General features: G+C 43.6%; 1 protein-coding gene across 27 annotated transcripts in view; it reads left to right on the top strand.

The window, feature by feature from the left end:
• Positions 1 to 18,805, top strand: part of TCF7L2 (transcription factor 7 like 2) — a 290,074-nt gene that overhangs the window by 87,884 nt on the left and 183,385 nt on the right. For 17 of the 27 annotated variants that reach the window (XM_040361586.1, XM_040361587.1, XM_040361591.1 and 14 more), the window contains exon 4: positions 7,609 to 7,665. The exons of the other annotated variants lie outside the window; for them this stretch is intronic. In XM_040361586.1, the coding sequence (XP_040217520.1) occupies positions 7,609 to 7,665 (57 nt within the window). The remainder of the gene's footprint in view (positions 1 to 7,608; positions 7,666 to 18,805) is intronic. 27 annotated transcript variants of the gene reach the window in all.

The following is an 18,805-nucleotide window of genomic DNA, read 5'->3' as shown; positions in this document are numbered from 1 at the left end:
ATCTGGAGAGTGATGATGTCACTCCTGTATAATATAACTTGTATCTGGAGAGCGGTGATGTCACTCCTCTATAATATAACTTGTATCTGGAGAGCGGTGATGTCACTCCTCTATAATATAACTTATATGTGGAGAGCGGTGATTTCACTCCTCTATAATATAACTTGTATCTGGAGAGCGGTGATGTCACTCCTGTATAATATAACTTATCTGGAGAGTGGTGATGTCACTCCTCTATAATATAACACACTAGAGTCAATTTGGACAGGAGCCAGCATGTCGTTGGAGTTTGGGAGAAAATAAGGAGAACATGCAAACTCCATGCAGATATTGTCCCGGTTGGGATTTGAACCGGTGACCTTAGACTCCTATTTTCCCCCTAAAATATAACGTTTATTTTATTGGGAGTGATGTCACAATAGGGGATGACTCTGGAACGTTCTATAATGCAGAACACAAATATCAATAGATATAACATACACCTGGATGTGGAGGATCTCATTATGAAGGAAGCCCCCCCCCCCATGGAATCTCATTATGAAGGAAGCCCCCCCCCCCCATGGAATCTCATGTTTGATAGATATAAGACCTAAAGTACGAACAATCAGATGTCTTGAATTGTATAAATACAATTACTGGGACCTTATACTTGTATCTCTGTGACCTCCCTTATAGCCTCATATACATCTGGTGGTGGGCGGGGGGGTCGCTGTGGGGTGGGGGTATGTCAGGGTGATACATTGTTGCTGCGTAGATTATAATACACATTCAGGGTGATTCTATCAATTGTGTTTTACAGTCACACATCCTTGATGCAGCTTTTTCCAAAGCATAAATAACAATGAGACGTCTTTGTGAGACGCTATCCAGACCTTCCATCTTCCACATGCAAGGTTTTATCAATCACAGGGCTGTGTGCTCATTGTTGTGTTTGTTTGTTGCGTGGCGTTATTAGTTTTTTTTTTTTTCCCGTGGTCTGCGGAGCCCTATTTTATGTTCCTGTGAATTCGGCGTCCCTGTGCTTTGCAGGGAAAGGGGCCATGTGTTCTTAATTTTGACTATTATACTCTTTCTGGAACTGCCCCAGTATAATTCCAACACCAGTTAATCAAGTTTGAACTCTTGTTTCACGTACGCTGTTTCTCTGTAACAACCAGAATCAGTTTCCTCTGGGCCTGTTCCAGGGACAAAAGGGCCTGTCTTTGCTCAGAACAGTATGAAGACACCATAATTCCTCAAATTGGATTTCTGTTCCTATCCAAACCCCCCCTCCCCACCTACACCCCCCGGAGCGCCTCGGCAGAGCAAGGCAGACTGTCCTCGGAGCCATTTTGTCTGGATCCACATCGTTGTATGTCTTCTTCAATATTACCCTCACTGGGGTAGATTCAGGTAGCTGCGCTTTATGTTACGGCGGCGCAGCGTATTGTATTTACGCAACTTACAGGAGCAAGTGCAGTATTCACAAAGCACTTGCTCCGCAAGTTGCGGTGGCGTAGCGTAAATGGGGCCGGCGTAAGCCCGCGTAATTCAAATGCGGAAGGGGTGGCGTGTTTTATGCTAATGTGTGATGACCTGACGTGATTGACGTGATTTACGAACGGCGCATGCGCCGTCCGTGTACATATCCCAGTGTGCATTGCTTCAAATGACGTCGCAAGGACGTCATTGGTTTCGACGTGAGCGTAAATTACGTCCAGCCCTATTCGCAAATGACTTACACAAACGATGTAAAAAATTCAAATTTCGACGTCCATACTTAACATTGCGTGCGCCTCATAGAAGCAGGAGCAACGTTACGCTGAAAAAGCCTTACGCAAACGATGTAAAAAACTACCGCCGGGCGCACGTACATTTGTGAATCGGCGTAAGTAGGTAATTTGCATACTCTACGCCGAAAACTACGGGAGCGCCCCCTAGCGGCCAGCGTGAGAATGCACCCTAAGATACGACGGCGTAAGAGACTTATGCCAGTCGTATCTTAGGCTAATGTCGGCGTATCTTGCTTTCTGAATACAGAAAGAAGATACGCCGGAGCAGATTTGAATTTACGCGGCGTATCTATGGATACACCGGCGTAAATTCTCTCTGAATCCGGGCCACTGTAGTTAGAGGAAATGTCCTTTTGGTTCCCTAACCCCCTGCCTCTCCTTTCCCCAACATCCTCTTATTTTAAGGTTTGAGGTTTGGTTCAGATGGAATATCTGTAGAAAAAAATCCCAGCAAGTTTCTTGCTGGTTTTTGCCGAGAAACTCGGTCGTGTGTACGAGGCCTGAGGGTCTCGAAAATGTTGTAAGACGTTTACAAAGTTTCCATTTTTCATTTTTTTTTTTTTATCTGATTGTTTGATAATGTTTTGGTTGATGAAGAAATGGTCAATATCGGGAATGGTGATTTTATTAGAAAAACAATCCGAACTGTGTGGGTAGTGTTAGAGGTTGTGTAGTCCTTCAAGGATTAATAGTGATATCCAAGAGGGCAGAAGGAAAGTAGACTTAAGGAGCAAACAGAATCTTGCTTTAATTACATTGGCATCTTGAGTAAAATGAGACTGACAGTAGTAATCATACCTTCCCCATACTGCAGACAATGTGCTGCCATAAAACACTGAATGTCAACCTTATCCACTTGGGTAATGTGAGCAGTTCCCACTGCCGTGCCAGGGATTTATAGAAGGGATTTGCTTTTCCTGAGGTTGATGGTAACTCCCGAAACCACTTGTATCACCAAAATAAATGCAGGTTTTTGTCTGATTTGCTCAGTAATGTTTTCTTGCCACTTGTTAGCTCTGTTGGTGCTTGTAGCAGGTCTAAAATATGAAAGCTGGCCTGGGCTACCTAGAGGTGCTAAAAAAAGTGTAAACAAAAAAATAATTATATTATTATAAATTGAGAAAACGGGAATAAAATGATTTAAGTCCAAACGTTGACCCTAATCAAGGCTGTCTTTAAGGCAAAAGGGGAAGCTGCCCTGGGCCCTGTCATTGTTGTTGGGCCAAAAGCAGCTACCTCATACTTGTCCCTTGAAGTTTTAGTCCTATGCTGTGTCCTGATATCTCAGTGTGAAGTTCTGTTACTAATGCTACCAAGCTATTGTTGTGTACAGATGACTCACCTGCAGACCCTGTGTTTACATGTAAATAACCACCATTCATATGTAAATAACGGGAGCATTCCTATGTAAATAAAGGCAGCATTCATATGTATATCATGCCCCTCTGCAGTGAAGAGATAATGTGCCTCTAGCAACCAAATTAAGTGACCAGTATTACTGTACAGTAACCTCTAGCAACCAATCAACAAGAAGAAATCATGTGCTGTAACCTCTAGAAACTAATCAGTGAGCCGTAATGTGTGCTGTAACCTCTAGCAACCAGTCAGTAAGTGGTAATGATATGCTGTAACTTCTGGCAACCAATCACAATCACTGCCTGATCTGATTCAGTAAACTGATTTTAAGTCTAGCTGATATTTATTGTATGTCTCAGAGCAAGTGAAGAGAAAAATTGCATTGGAGGGCCCCAAGAAAATTTTTGCCCAGTGTCCAATCAACATTAAAGATGGCCCTGATCCAAATAGAGCGTCTCTGATATGCGATCATTAAATCCAGAAAGAAACAAGCTCACAGAACTCTCACCTCAAATCTGTAAATAAACCACATTGAATGGATCAAGATGGCCTTTAGCCTCCATAGGATTTCATTCAACAACCTTCTGCTGCGTCTTTAACAAGCCGGCCCAATCACCTAGACTCGATCCCTAGGACTGGTGATGAATCCAGCAAACCCGACCTAATAAACTCCAATTGTGATTTGAATCAGAAGAAGGGAAGAGAAAGAAATGCCTCCAGTGGTGTAGTACGTTCAGAAACTTAAAAGCATTTATTAAAATATATGTAGATGGATTCTTACATCAACAACAGTAAAAAAAGAAGCATGTAAAATCAAATCACGATCTTTTCAGCGCCTTCTCACTTCACTTCCGGTATATGTCCACTTCCGGCCACTCCCTGCGCGGTACGTCACCGCACGTGACTTCATCAGGGCTGCCCTGATGAGAAGTCATGTGCGGTGAATCATTTTATTCCAGTTTTCTCAATTTATAATAATATACATTTTTTTTACACTTTTTTGACACATTATATTTATTGGGACTTTCTAGATTTATTTTCAGCCATTGCTATAGGCTGAGTGAGAACACTTTACTGCGAAAAATCACATATTTTTCTATTCTTGTTTTGTGTATTGTGAACACTATTAGGTTTTGCAGCTGGGTTTGTTTCACGTTTTTCACTAGTTTACATTTGTGTTATATTGTATTTTTTGCTTTGATATATCATTCTCTTGAGTTGTGCGAAGGCCACTTTATATTTATACCTAGAGGTGCTGTTACTTATCTCCTGGAACGCATAAGGGCCATCAAGTGTAGGCTGTCCACTGTTCACCCCCTTGCCTCTTGATTTTGGTGCTGAAAGTTGACATTTGCATATTGCTGGTACACTTTGGATAATAATTAAGGGTACATACAGGTATCTTCTGGTCCTTTGGATTAGCTTTTATACTTTAAAACTGCCATAGGTTTTTATTAAGCTGTCCATACATATGAGACAGTGGTCTGAAAGTATAGCATCATATCTGAAGATATAGCTCTTTATCTGAAGGTAAAGGTCCATATCCGAAGGTAAGTATGCCTTCAAAAGGGCATGAAGTACTGGAATGCTGGTGCCTTTTGATGCTTTTGGCTATCAATGGTCAAATAAAAGTTCTGATCGAAGGGGCTTCTTCAAGGGATGTACCTGGAGATCAAGAAAGGGTGGATGAAAGCTGGCCATACACTAGTACTAGTTGAAGTTTTATGGCAGTTGGTTCAGTTCAGAAGCCAGTGTACATGGGTTGCCACTGCCAGCTTAGGAAACTAAACGTAGGAGGTGCTGGAGCCAAACACATTTTGGATTCATGGTGCAGAGTTATTCTCTGTTGTGAAATGGCAATGGCTTTGGTTGGACAGCGGTCCAACACAAAGGGACCTCTAGATGTACTTTCGAGGATATCTTGAAGGTATAAGAGAAATAACTTCTGTCGGACGGGCTGCCATACATACGGGCCGAATGTTGGCCTGAATGTTTTTATTGAACTAGCTGATGTTGCCTGACATTCGGCCTGTGTGTACTAGGCTTAAGAGCGTGTTATTAATGCCTAGTACACACGGATTGTCGGCTGACTTCTGGCCCATGTGTACTACAGCCGGTCTGCCACAGGCCGACCAAATGGGGGATGACCGAAAGAAGTTATACCGGACGGCTCCCGATCAACACTCTCCGCCAATGGCTGAGAGCACTGACCGGAGTGTTCTGGCGATGGGGGGGGGGGGGGGCTATCCCCCTGTCAGAACACTATAGAATATCAGGGGAGATCATTGCAATAATATTGGATAGTTAGTACATCGGCTCCAACCAGAGCTGTCAGTTTTTTTTTTCATTCAGCCCACTGAGTTGAACAAAAAAAAACCCCTAGTAGTGTGTACCAGGCTTTAGGCTAAGTCTAGCTCCAGAATCCAAGGAGACCTGAAGATAGTGTGGCAGCTTGGAGTAGCCCAGTAGTGGCTGGGTTGCTCCGTTGAAGCAACTGATCAGGTAGGGTGCTTAGAAGGACATCATCAATCAGCCATGGGGAAGTAAAATTATTATGGCTTTGGGTTAATTTTATTTTGTATTTATTTTTGTACATTTTAAAACTTGTTTTCATAATTTTTAAATAGTTTTTAGTCCAGATCCATAACCATAAAAGGTTTCCTTTTTTGTAAAGGTTTTCCAATTTCAGGGAGATGATGGAAAACCCTCTCTACTGACCCCTTCCCTCTTTTTCCCCCATGGCTGATTGATGAAATGCCTCTCAGAACCCCCAACTGATCAGCTGTTTCCACTGAGCAGCCCAATGGCTGCCTGGCTACAGCTACTCTAAGCTGCCTAATTTTCTTCAGCCCCTCCTGGCAAGTCATTGTTTTCCAATGGGATTCTGGGGCTAGACTAAAGCCCTGTACACACGACCGGGATTCCCGGCGGTATAAAGTCCACCAGGAATCCCAGTGGGAAAACCAAGAACGTGCTACCTAACTTTCCCTGTGTACACACGAGAGGTTTTCCCATCAGGAAAACTGCGGGGAGAGCATTGGCCCCGGAATCCCGGCCGTGTGTATGCTCCCTCGCAGTATTTCCCCATAGGAAAACTGCCGGGTTTAAAACCGCTGGGAATCCCAGCGGGAAAATAGAGAGCAGGTTCTGTATTTTCCCGCTGGGATTCCCGGCAGTTTTCCTGTTGGAAAAACTGTGAGAAAGCATACACACGGCCAGTTTTCCCGGTAAAATCTCTCTTGGCAGTTTTTCTGGCAGGAAAACCGGTCCAGTGCATGAGGCATAAGACTATTGAAAACCTAGATATTTTCAAAGAACACCCCAAAAAAATTACCAAATTTTGGTATATGATAATGGATTCCCAGAGCACTACTGGTTTTCTAAAAAAACAGCACAGCAGAAGCAGTTGCTATGTACTTTATGACCATACATTTGTGGACACATAACCATCTTGTCTATCTGTATGGGCAAAAGTGTCAACCACCTTTTTGCCATAAAGTGTGTTTCCCTTATATCGTGTTCCGTAAAATTAAGGATGAGCTTTGGTGGGGAGCGAGCTCAAGTTCCTCGCCACTTAAAATCTTTTGTTGACTTGCAGTATTGAAATGCTATTGGTTGTGAATAATCCCACATGACATCCATCCACCGTGTTATTTGCCACCACAACAGCCACCTAGTTGCGTAACCTTTTACGGCATAGGACTTAATTTATGTAATTTGGGAGGATTTATAGCCACATTTAAAAAAAAAATCAGGCTGTAATATTAAGGGGACCTTTAAAGAAGCAACAAAAACAATGGTTATTTCAAAGACAAAAAATGTTTTGATCCAATCTCTCATTTTTTTGGTACAATGATCATTTTATGGTACTTTACATTTTCAAGCCAACACTTTTGTTTTATTTTTTCCAAGTAGTTTTTGTAGGTTTTGGATAGCGGTTTTGTCAAGCTGTCATTCTGAGGTTGTAGCTATGAGTGACCCAAGTTGGTTGTCCGCCATTTTTGATCATTTCAGAGAATGCAAGGTGTCACCAAACGTTCAGCTCATTCCTTTTTTGTTTTGTTTGTTTTGTTATGTTTCCGTTGTTAACATTTATGTTTGTCTTTACTTTGAACTTGAGTATGGTATCAAGGATAATCCATCCAACGTCCCTTCCCCCTCCCTCCATCACTAGTCTTCGATCTCTTGTACTCAAGATGACGGTCCTAATGCCCCTTTCGATGACGGTAACCCCCAAGTAAATTAATGATTGCTTAATTGCATTCTGCTTCTTTTTTTTTTTCCAACCCCCCCTCCCTCCTTTTTCCTTTTCTTTATATTTGTTTCTCATGTTCTTTTCTCTTTTTTTATTTATTTATTTATTCTTTTGTTTCGGGTTTAGCTATATAAGATAAGGGTATTGAGTGTAAATTGCTTTTAATTGTGCATGTAATGTAAGCGTTGCATTCACTTGCTGATGCCAGTCTCTTCTTCATCTTAGTGCGTGAATGTGCCGCTAGACCTCCATTTAGCCTCTTGTTGCAGTCCTTTGATGCAGGTAGGACATATTCTGAATAGGCTTGTTGCTATGGGAAGTAATCGAAGTCGATGTTTGCTCTGTAGCTAACCTTTATCTGCTCCCTGGACTCTGCTATTGCTTATAAACAAATGACGATGATCACAGAGTGCCTGCGTGTGTGTGCATGAGGTACCGCATCTTGGGTGTATGACCAGACGCAAAAGTGGTGGTTTTATTTTCATGGTATAGTCGAGTGATGTTATAACACCGCATGCTTTTTTTCAAAGCGTACTAATAATATCTCTATGTATCATTCATTTTGAAGAGCTCTCATTGTCCTTTTTAAAAAAGAACTTTCTCCATCCCTGTCTGCACCTTTACTCCAGGTTGGACAAATGAGTGGAGCCAGGTCGCCAATGAGTGCACAGGCCCAGAGGCGATTCGTTGTTCTGTTAAATCGATTGCTGGCTCCTTGATTGGGCTCACTGGCTCCTGGATTCTATAATCATTTGTCCACCATTGTAGAAAATGGCAACTCAGTACTGGAGAAACTTATAAGAATAAGTCATGGTGGGTTTTGACAGCCCCGCCATGCTTTAAAGCAGCCTTAGGCATGGGAGCTGGCCAAAAATACCAAATTTGGACCAACATTTTCTGCTTTCCTGTTGTATTAAGTGGAAACTTAGATTATATATTAAAATGTCCATTGTAGACCATTGTAAATTATGGCAACCCAGTACTGGAGAAACTTGCAAGGCTGGGACATAAAGATGTACATAAATATGTCATCAATAAACCGGCATCTCAATCCAGGAGTAACTCTAGTGTCAAAAGTGCCCTCCAAATTATTTAGTTAAGGTGTTTCCATTGAAGGGTACAACACACAAAGACATTTAAGACTATTGGTCAGATCCAGCCTTGTGGTAATAATTTGGTGAAGTCCCCTTTCTGTTTCAGTATGACTGGGCCACTGTGCACAAAGCCAGCTTCATAAAGACGTGGTTTGACCTGTTTGGTGTGGAGGAACTCCAATGACCTGCACAGATCCCAGACCTCAACCCTACTGAACACCTCTCTGATGAATTGGAATGTCATCATCAGTATCTTTCCTTCCAAATTAGCATAAATGTTCCCAGACACACTACAAAATCTTGTTTAAAGTCTTCCCAGGAGAGTGAAGGATAATATAGCCACAATGAAAGGGCGAGCTCCATATTAATGCTCATGGTTTTGGAACTGGAGGCCCAACAGATATGAATACAAATGTCTACAAACTCATGCCCATATGGTATAGATGATGACCCTAGATCAGCCATTCTGAACCAGGATTCATTGGAAACCCAGAGTCTCTCCAGAGATTGCTAGGGGTTCCTGGAACTGTGGTTGATTGATCTCCCATTTGATGGTGCCTTTATATTTCCAGGGCCAACACCACTTGGCAGAGCCATGACACCAATGACATTTTCAGTAAGGGTGGCATTTTTACAATTATTGTAAGGGAGAATACTTCCCCCTGGCCACCAATGTAAGGGGCATTTTTCTCACTGACCCACCAATGAATAGTTTTTTTGGTTCCCTAAGACCTGAAAAGTATTTCAAGGGTTCCGCTGGGGTAAGAAGGATGAGTAAGGCTTCCCTAGATGATGTCTGAACAGCGATGGCAAGACCAACAACTTTCATACCTAGAACAGATTTTTTTAAGATGCTAAATCAAGGTTCCAAATAAAACCATACATTGTAAAAATATTTGTTTATTACTTACAGTAGCCATTAAAACATATTTAAATGGAATCTACAAAGACCCCAATGGCGTCAAGCCAATTCAGAGATAATGAACAAGTTGCATTCATATGCAGTGTAGGTCACCACTGCACTGTAAATTTGCATATTTTCCTGTTTATTTTATAAATGTCGATTTCAGTAGTTGTGATGGGGATATTCCCAACACGTTTCATAGATTACCAACTAGCTTCTTCGGGAGACATACGAGATACATATGGTTGGTGATAATGTCTGTTTAAGGCTTGTATGTATGAGCCTTACCCCAATGGGGTTAAAACCACTGAAGAAGTTAATAAAAACCTTTCATGAGCACAACATGCTATACTCATAGCCAGATAAACACTTCTGTGAAAAACAGAAAGAAGGTTGTTATTTTTTATAGCGAAATGGGAAAATGATGTGTCTTGCATGCATTTTATGTAATTGAAATTGAAAATTTCTACAAGCCAGTAATCTTTGATTAGTGCTAGCTTAAAAGGTCATTCCAACCAAAAGTCTAAAGTCTGGTAGGCTGGAACATTAGCTGGCCTTTATGTAAGTTGGTAGAAAGATCTCCTGGCTCTGTCCCAACCAACCTTTGTGCACTCTAGCTTGCTACATTCTCCATATTATAAGAAAAAAATTAACATCAGCATGGATGGTGGGAACCCCTAAAAATGTTTGCTTTAAGTGTGTAGACCTCAGTTAGGAATGGTGGGAACCTTTCAAATAGGGGAGAATAGGTGTACAAACCTTGGAATCCCACACAGGATGGTGGGAGAAACATATAGAAGGCACAACAGATGTACAAACCTTGGGGGCTGTGTGTAGGGAGGGTGGGAAACCCTGATAATGTGACAACAAGTGTGCAAACCCAGGAATTCAGCACAGAGGTGGTGAGAACCTCTTGTAATGGGCAGAACAGGTGAGAAGACCCAGGAATTCAACAAAGAGATGGTGGGCACACCAGGCGTACAGAACTTGAACTATGTGCAGGGATAATGGTCAACAGGTATGTAGACCTGGGAACTCAGTAGAGAAAGGGTGGGAACCCCTCATAATGGAAACAGCAGGTGTACAGACCCAGAAACTTGGCCCAGCGGTGGTGGGTGCCCTCCATAAATGGACACAGCAGGTGTATAGACCCCGGAACCCAATGCAGGGGTGGTGGGGACTCCTAATAATTGGCACAGAAGGTATATAGACCTGGGAACTCCGCATAGGGATGGTACGAACCCCTTGTAATGGGCATAGCATTGCAGGTGTGCCAACCTAGGAACTCAACTCAGGTATGGTGGTGATCCCTGATAATGGGCACAGCAGGTGTGCAGACCCATGAAATTGGCACAGGGACCTCATTACAGAGATTTCACGATATATAAGAAACTGTTAAGTGGCTCAAATCTTCAGCATCACCAATTACAGATGGATTGACCCTTCAAAGTGAAAAAATAAAACCTGATATGTTAACTCCTCTTTCATACATTCTATGTGTTCATTGCTCTTTATTGTTTGGGTCTCCCTAGTATGTCATGTAGTATTTTGTGTGCTACTATATCTGCCATACTTTGTGTAGAAATAAGGAAACTTGATACATTATAACAATAGATAAATGTTTGTTTTTATAACCAGCTTGGCTTTTGTAACAAAGAATTCACCAACAATGACTCATCGGGTGACTTTTGCTCCTAATAACCCGTATAAACCACATTGTATTTATCAGAGAAATCTAAAAAATACACAGAATTGAAAGGTTGGTACTTTTAGGATGAGTAAGATTTTACAGCCGGGTACAAAATACAAAGACATTCTGGACGGTGGCTGCCTGGAAAGTTTGTAGCTTTTATCGTAAATGTTAGATGATTGTAGAAAGTTCCTTCTTTTCTTTTTTTTTCTTTTTTTACATGTAAGTAAATATAAACCAAACCACTAAAATCCCATAGAGCAGGGCTATTGAATTAAAATTCAAGGAGATCCGGTCAGTAAAACTTTCCAGCAGAGGCCTGAATCTGATGCTTGAGCGACAACTTAGATCCTTCACATCACAGCCCCCCATATTTATATCATAGTCCACTTCTTACATCAGTGACCTCAGTCCCCCCTTCATGTCACAGCCCCCTCCTTTTATGTCTCAATCTCTCCCTTTGTGTCATAGTTTCCCCCATCTTGTCACAGGCCCCCCTTTAGGTCACAGTTCTGCCCCATATCACAGTTTCCCCCACTTTACATCACATTTATCCTCCCTTTACGTCACAGTTTCCCAGATGTCACAGTAACCCCCTTTATAGCAAAGCACCCCTTCACAGTAGTGTCCATAGTCCCCTTCTATCCCCTTCATAGCAGTGTTTGTAGCCCCCCTCATAGCAGTGTCCTTAGCCCTTTTTATAGCAGTGTCTTAAGCCCCCTTCATTCCCCATCACAGCAGTGTCCATAGCCCCCTTCACCCCCCCCTTTATAGCAGTGTCCGTAGTCCCCCTCACTCCTCTTCATAGCAGTGTCCTTGGCCCCCTTCACCCCCTTCATAGCAGTGTCCATAGCCCCCTACATTGTAGTGTCTTTAGCCCCTTCAACCTTCTTCATTAGCAGTGTCCTTAGCTCCCTTCACCCCTCTTCATAGCAGTGTCCATATCCCCCTTCACCCCTCTTCATAGCAGTGTCGGTAACCCCCTTCATAGCAGTGTCCTTAGCTCCCTTCATCCCCCTTCACAGCAGTGTCCTTAGCTCCCTTCACCCCCCTTCATAGCAGTGTCCATATCCCCCTTCACCCCTCTTCATAGCAGTGTCGGTAACCCCCTTCATAGCAGTGTCCTTAGCTCCCTTCACCTCCCTTCATAGCAGTGTCCTTAGCCCCCTTCATAGCAGTGTCCTTAGCTCCCTTCACCTCCCTTCATAGCAGTGTCCTTAGCCCCCTTCATAGCAGTGTCCTTAGCTCCCTTCACCTCCCTTCATAGCAGTGTCCTTAGCCCCCTTCATTGTAGTGTCCGTAGCCCCTTCACCCCTCTTCATTCATAGCAGTGTCCTTAGCCCCCTTCACCCCCCTTTGCAGCAGTATTCATAGCCCCCTTCACCCCCCCTTCACAGCAGTGTCCTTAGCTCCCTTCACCTCCCTTCATAGCAGTGTCCATAGCCCCCTTCATTGTAGTGTCCGTAGCCCCTTCACCCCTCTTCATTCATAGCAGTGTCCTTAGCCCCCTTCACCCCCCTTTGCAGCAGTATTCATAGCCCCCTTCACCCCCCCTTCACAGCAGTGTCCTTAGCCCCCTTCATCCCCCTTCATAGCAGTGTCCATAGCCCCCTACATTGTAGTTTCTTTAGCCCCTTCAACCTTCTTCATTAGCAGTGTCCGTAGCCCCCTTCATAGCAGTGTCCATATCCCCCTTCACCCCTCTTCATAGCAGTGTCGGTAACCCCCTTCACAGCAGTGTCCTTAGCTCCCTTCACCTCCCTTCATAGAAATGTCCTTAGCTCCCTTCACCTCCCTTCATAGCAGTGTCCTTAGCTCCCTTCACCTCCCTTCACAGCAGTGTCCTTAGCTCCCTTCACCTCCCTTCATAGCAGTGTCCTTAGCCCCCTTCATCCCCCTTCACAGCAGTGTCCTTAGCTCCCTTCACCTCCCTTCATAACAGTGTGCTTAGCCCCCTTCACCCCCCTTCATAGCAGTGTCCATAGCCCCCTTCATTGTAGTGTCCATAGCCCCTTCACCCCTCTTCATTCATAGCAGTGTCCTTAGCCCCCTTTGCAAAAAATGGGCACTGATTGGCACCGTTATGGATGCCTGCTGGATCAGTGATGCCCATCAATGCCATCCATCAGTGCCACCTATCAGTGCTCATCTGTGCCCACCTATCACCCATCAGTGCCTCCCATAAGTACCCATCAGTGCCGCCTATGAGTGCCTATCAGTGCCACCTATGAGTGCCTATCATTGCCAACTATGAGTGCCCATCAGTGCTGCATATCAGTGCTGCCTATCAGTGTCCATCAATGCCGCCTCTCAGTGCCACCTCATCAGTGCCCATCATTAAAGGAGAAAACTTACTCATTTTATAACAGAAACAAAGAAACGTTTTTTCCCTAAAATGTTTTAATTTTTTTACTTGTTACGCAAAAAACAAAAGCGCAAGCAGTGATCAAATACCACCAAAAGAAAGCTCTATTTGTGGAAACAAAATGATAAAAAAATTGTTTGGGTACAGTGTAGCATGACCGCACAATTGTCATTCAACGATAAAAGCTAAAAATTGGCTTGGGCAGGAAGGGGGTCTAGGTGCCCGGTATTGAAGTGGTTAATGTCAATTTTTAAAATAAAGTGGAACTTCAGTCATTTTTTCAACTTTCTATCTATTAAATCTCCTGCTCTTGTTGTTTTAACTTTGGATAGTAAAAAATGTTTTACGCGGCGGACGTTGCCCCCTCCAATCGTTGCCCCCCTCTGCAACGTTCAGGCTCTGACACCTGCAGGGAATTAGCTGACTTGGAATTGAGTTTTCCGGCATTTTTTTTTTTTTTTACTATTCCCATGAGCCGGGTCTGGTAATATGAATCTCAGCTTCACCCCACCCACCTGGAGCGCAGCCAGGCGATGTTCTATTCTCCCCCCCCCCCCCCCCAGCTGTATGCAGCTGCACCATTAACCATCCACCTGTGCTGCTGACAATTCAGTCAAAGCGAACGTTTCCATCGTTGGCGACAGGGGGCGGAGCTCGGCCAGCAGATCCTGTGCTTGTTTTGCAAAGTGTTACTTTGTTTCCTGATGTGCAGCTTAGCCTGGCTGTGATTGGCTGTGGGAGGTGCTCGCCGCCTTGTGTGCTAATAATATAGAAATAGTTCCACGTCTGTTATCGCCCCGGCGAGCATTGTTTACTGATGATGTCAGAAAGTCATAAAAATCCCGCAGTGTTTCCTGGGGTGTGCTCTGCGGATGATTGATGGGTAGGGTTGATTGGGGACAGGACGTCTTTTGTGTTCAGAGAGCCGGTCATGTGATGAAGAGTTCCATGCTGTAGTCATACAGCAAACACAGTTTGTGAATTAAAGGGATTGCCCATCCAGAAGTGATCTTTTAGTTATTGGCGGAGTCTGGCAGGCGGTGAGATCTCCCGGCCATAATTCCCATATCAGTCCCTGTGCCACCTTTGTGTGTTCCAGCATCTCATGGTATATTCTCAATAAATAAAAATCATGCAGGGACGGTGGGGGCCCCTTATAATGGGCACAGCCGGTGTACAGACCCAGGAACTCGGCACAGGGATGGTGAGAACCCCTCATAAAGGGCACATCTGGTGTGCACACCAGGGAACTCAATGCAGGCATAGTGAGAAGCCCTCATTATGGTCACAGCAGGTGTGTGTAGACCTGGGTACTCCGCACAGGGAGGTGCGACCCCCCCCCCCCCCCCCCATAATGGGCATAGTAGGTGTACACACCTAGGAACTAAGCACAGGGATGATGAGAACCCCTCATAATGGGCACAGCTGGTGTGTAGACCCGGGAACTCAACACAGGGATGCCGGGAATCCCTCATAATGGACACAGCAGGTGTGTAGATCCAGGAACTCAACACAGGGATGCTGGGTACCCTTCACAATGGGCATAGCTAGTGTGCACACCTGAGAACTCAACTCGGGGATGGTGGGAAGCCCTCATTATGGGCACAGCAGGTGTGTGTAAACCTGGGAACTCAGCACAGAGATTTTAAAGGGCAAAGTAGGTGTCTGGACCCAGGAATTCAGCACAGGGATGGTGGGAACCCCTCACAATGGGCACACCCGGTGTTTGTACAGACCCAGGAACTTAGCACAGGGATGGTGGGAACCCTTTATAATGGGCACATCAGGTTTTGAGATCTGGGGACTCAGGACAGGGATTGCGGGAACCCTTCATAATGGGCACAGCAGATGTATGTAGACATGGAAACTCACCACAGGGATGGTGGAAATCCCTCATAATGGGCACAGCAGATGTATGTAGGGAACTGGGAACTCAGTAGAGGGATGGTGGCAGCTTTTGTACGATCCGCGGTGTGCTGGCGAATATGTTCGCATGATTGCTGTTCCAGTTCCCAGCTGGTGATCGCTTCAGCACCCATGCGATTGGAATATTGACTAAGACTGGTAGTTGATCGAGGCACCACGTCCCCATCACAGCCTCACAAACCGTCCTTATATAGATATGGGATTTTTTAGGTGCCAGGTTAATATATAGAAATCGTAAACTGTGTCATAATAAAAGAAGCTTTTATTGCCACAAGTCTTAAATTCATGTAAAAAGGTCCAGGCGTTTATACGTACCAACTGCTCAGCAAACATTGAAACCTGGCCAGGCACATAAAACGTAACCTTTGCTTTATGTGGCTGTAAATATATTGCAGGTATGTGAGCAGGGGGGGGGTATATATAGGGTATGTATAGGAGGGCGGAAATGAGAAATCGATATGTTGTGGGGGGGGGGGGGGTTGGGGGGGGGGTGCAATGAGAAATGTATGCTTCCAGGATAAGGAGCCACTAACACTAGCTACCTTTTCATTATTCTTATTCCATGACCACCAATGTACAGTGGCATTTTTACAGCTTGATCACCAATGTAATGAGCATTTTTACCCCTTGATTACCATGTAAGGGGCATTCTTTTTTTTTTTTTAACAGAAAGGGAAGGGGCATTCTTACCCACTGATCACCAATGTAAGGGGCATTCTTACCCACTGATCACCAATGTAAGAGGCGCACTTACCCACTGATCACCAATGTAAGAGGCACACTTACCCACTGATCACCAATGTAAGAGGCACACTTACCCACTGATCACCAATGTAAGAGGCACTCTTACCCCCTGATTATCAATGTAAGAGGCACTCTTACCCCCTGATTACCAATGTAAGAGGCACTCTTACCCCCTGATCACCAATGTAAGAGACATTCTTACTCCCTGATCACCAATGTAAGAGACATTCTTACTCCCTGATCACCAATGTAAGGGGGGTTCTTACCCACTGATCACCAATGTAAGGGGCATTCTTACCCATTGATCACCAATGTAAGGGGCATTCTTACCCACTGATCACCAATGTAAGAGGCACGCTTACCCCCTGATCACCAATGTAAGAGGCACTCTTACCCCCTGATCACCAATGTAAGGGACATTCTTACTCCATGATCACCAATGTGAGGGGCATTCTTACTCCTTGATCACCAATGTGAGGGGCATTCTTACCCCCTGATCACCAATGTAAGGGACATTCTTACTCCATGATCACCAATGTAAGGGACATTCTTACTCCTTGATCAACAATGTGAGGGGCATTCTTACTCCCTGATCACCAATATAAAGGTGGTTCTTACCTCCTGATCACCAATTTAATGAGCATTATTGCCCTCTAATAACCAATGTAAGGGTAATTTTTACTGCCTGATCACCAATGTAATTAATGAACATTCTTAATTTTTGATCACTAATATAAGGGGCACACTTACCCCCTGATCACTTTTGTAAGGGGCACACTTACCCCCTGATCACCAATGTAAGAGGCACACTTACTCCTTGATCACCAATGTGAGGGGCATTCTTACTCCCTGATCACCAATATAAGGGGGGTTCTTACCCCCTGATCACCAATGTAATGAGCATTATTGCCCTCTATTCACCAATGTAAGGGTCATTTTTACTCCCTGATCACCAATGTAATTAATGAGCATTCTTAATTTCTGATCACTAATATAAGGGGCACACTTACCCCCTGATCTTTTACCCCCTGATCACCAGTGTAATGAACATTCTTAACCCCTGACCACCAATGTAATGCGCAATTTTACCTATTGGCTACCAATGTAAAAAAAGTTCTTAACCCTTAACCCATTCTTCCCACTGACCCCCAATATAGGAACAGTTTCCCTATTGAACACTGGTGTAATTAGCTCCTTCTCCCATTAACTACCAAGTTACGGAGGCCCTTCTTCCACTAACTACAATTTTAAAGGGGTCTTCATCAATGACCAACAGCGCAAAAGGCACTTCACTGACCTCCAATGTAAGGGGGCACCTTCCACCAAGTACCAATATGAGGGAACACTGTTTTCCCATGTATTGTTATTATTAATATTTGTATTATTGTCATTATTGGTAATACTTTATGTTATCAATGTCATTATTATAGGAAAAAAAATATCATATAGAACAGCCCTAAGTGTCATTATTTGTACATTTCTCAATATTTACAACTTACTGTTCACATTAATGTACCGTAATGATTAGAAGGGTGTCCCAGAGACCCCAACATATTTAAGAGTTCCTCTATATTAACCATTTGCCATCCTTAGGCCATTTAGCTGCGGGGTTAATATTTGGAGTCTAATATAGAGCTCTGATTTATCCATAAAGAGTACTTGTCATCTGACTATGCTAACAAGCCCCCTTATCATAGCAATGAAGTAAAATAAAATTAAACGTTCCTATTTGGTCTGTAAATAGTGACTTAGTCACACATGCAATAATTCTAAACCCATAATGCATGGTAATCTCTAAATTAATAGCCTCTCAATGTTTTTAAAGCGTCACCTATGAAAATGTTTTTAGGTACTGTACTTTTTTTTGTAATTTCTTGAGCACTGTTTACTCGACACAACACATTCTTTTTTTTATTTCACCAACAAAATGGGTGTTATATTATGTTTTTGTGTACTGAAAGTAATTTAAGTGTATTTTATCCCCAAAAATATGTGTTTGATAAACAGTTGCACAAACATTACATAAAAAATTGCAACTGATACTATTTTATTCTTCAGGGCCTCTGCTTTCAGAAAATAAAGAATTGTTTGGGGGTTCCAATTCATTTTCTGAATTTCTGATTAGCGTTTAAAAATAAATAAAAAATAAACAATAAAAAAATACAAATAAAAATAAAATAAACATTGCCCTGGGCGCAAAGGCCCAGATTCTTGTCCATCGGCGTATCTCTGCGGCGGCGTAACGTATCCGATTTACGTTACGCCGCCGCAACTTACACGGGCAAGTGCTGTATTCTCAAAGCACTTGCTCCGTAAGTTGTAGTGGCGTAGCGTAAATAGGCCGGCGTAAGCCCGCCTAATTCAAATGTGGAGGGGGGGGTCGTGTTTTATGTTAAACTACTGTGACCCGACGTGATTGATGTTTTTGCGGAACGGCGCATGCTCCGCCAGTGTGAATTGCTCCAAAGTACGCCGCAAGGACGTCATTGGTTTCGACGTGAACGTAAATGACGTCCAGCCCCATTCACGGACAACTTACGCAAACGACTTAACGTTTTAAAATTTCGACGCGGGAATGACGGCCATACTTAACATTGGCTGCGCCTCATATAGCAGGGGGCAACTAAACGCCGGGTAAAGCCTAACGTAAACATCATAACTTTACTGCGTCAGCCGCGCGTACGTTCGGGAATTCGCGT

Source organism: Rana temporaria, chromosome 8 (genome assembly GCF_905171775.1).
Source record: "Rana temporaria chromosome 8, aRanTem1.1, whole genome shotgun sequence".
In the NCBI taxonomy this organism is placed as follows: Eukaryota; Metazoa; Chordata; class Amphibia; order Anura; family Ranidae; genus Rana; species Rana temporaria.
Note: the sequence above shows the minus strand (reverse complement) of the source record. Positions and strands in the feature narration are given on the sequence as shown.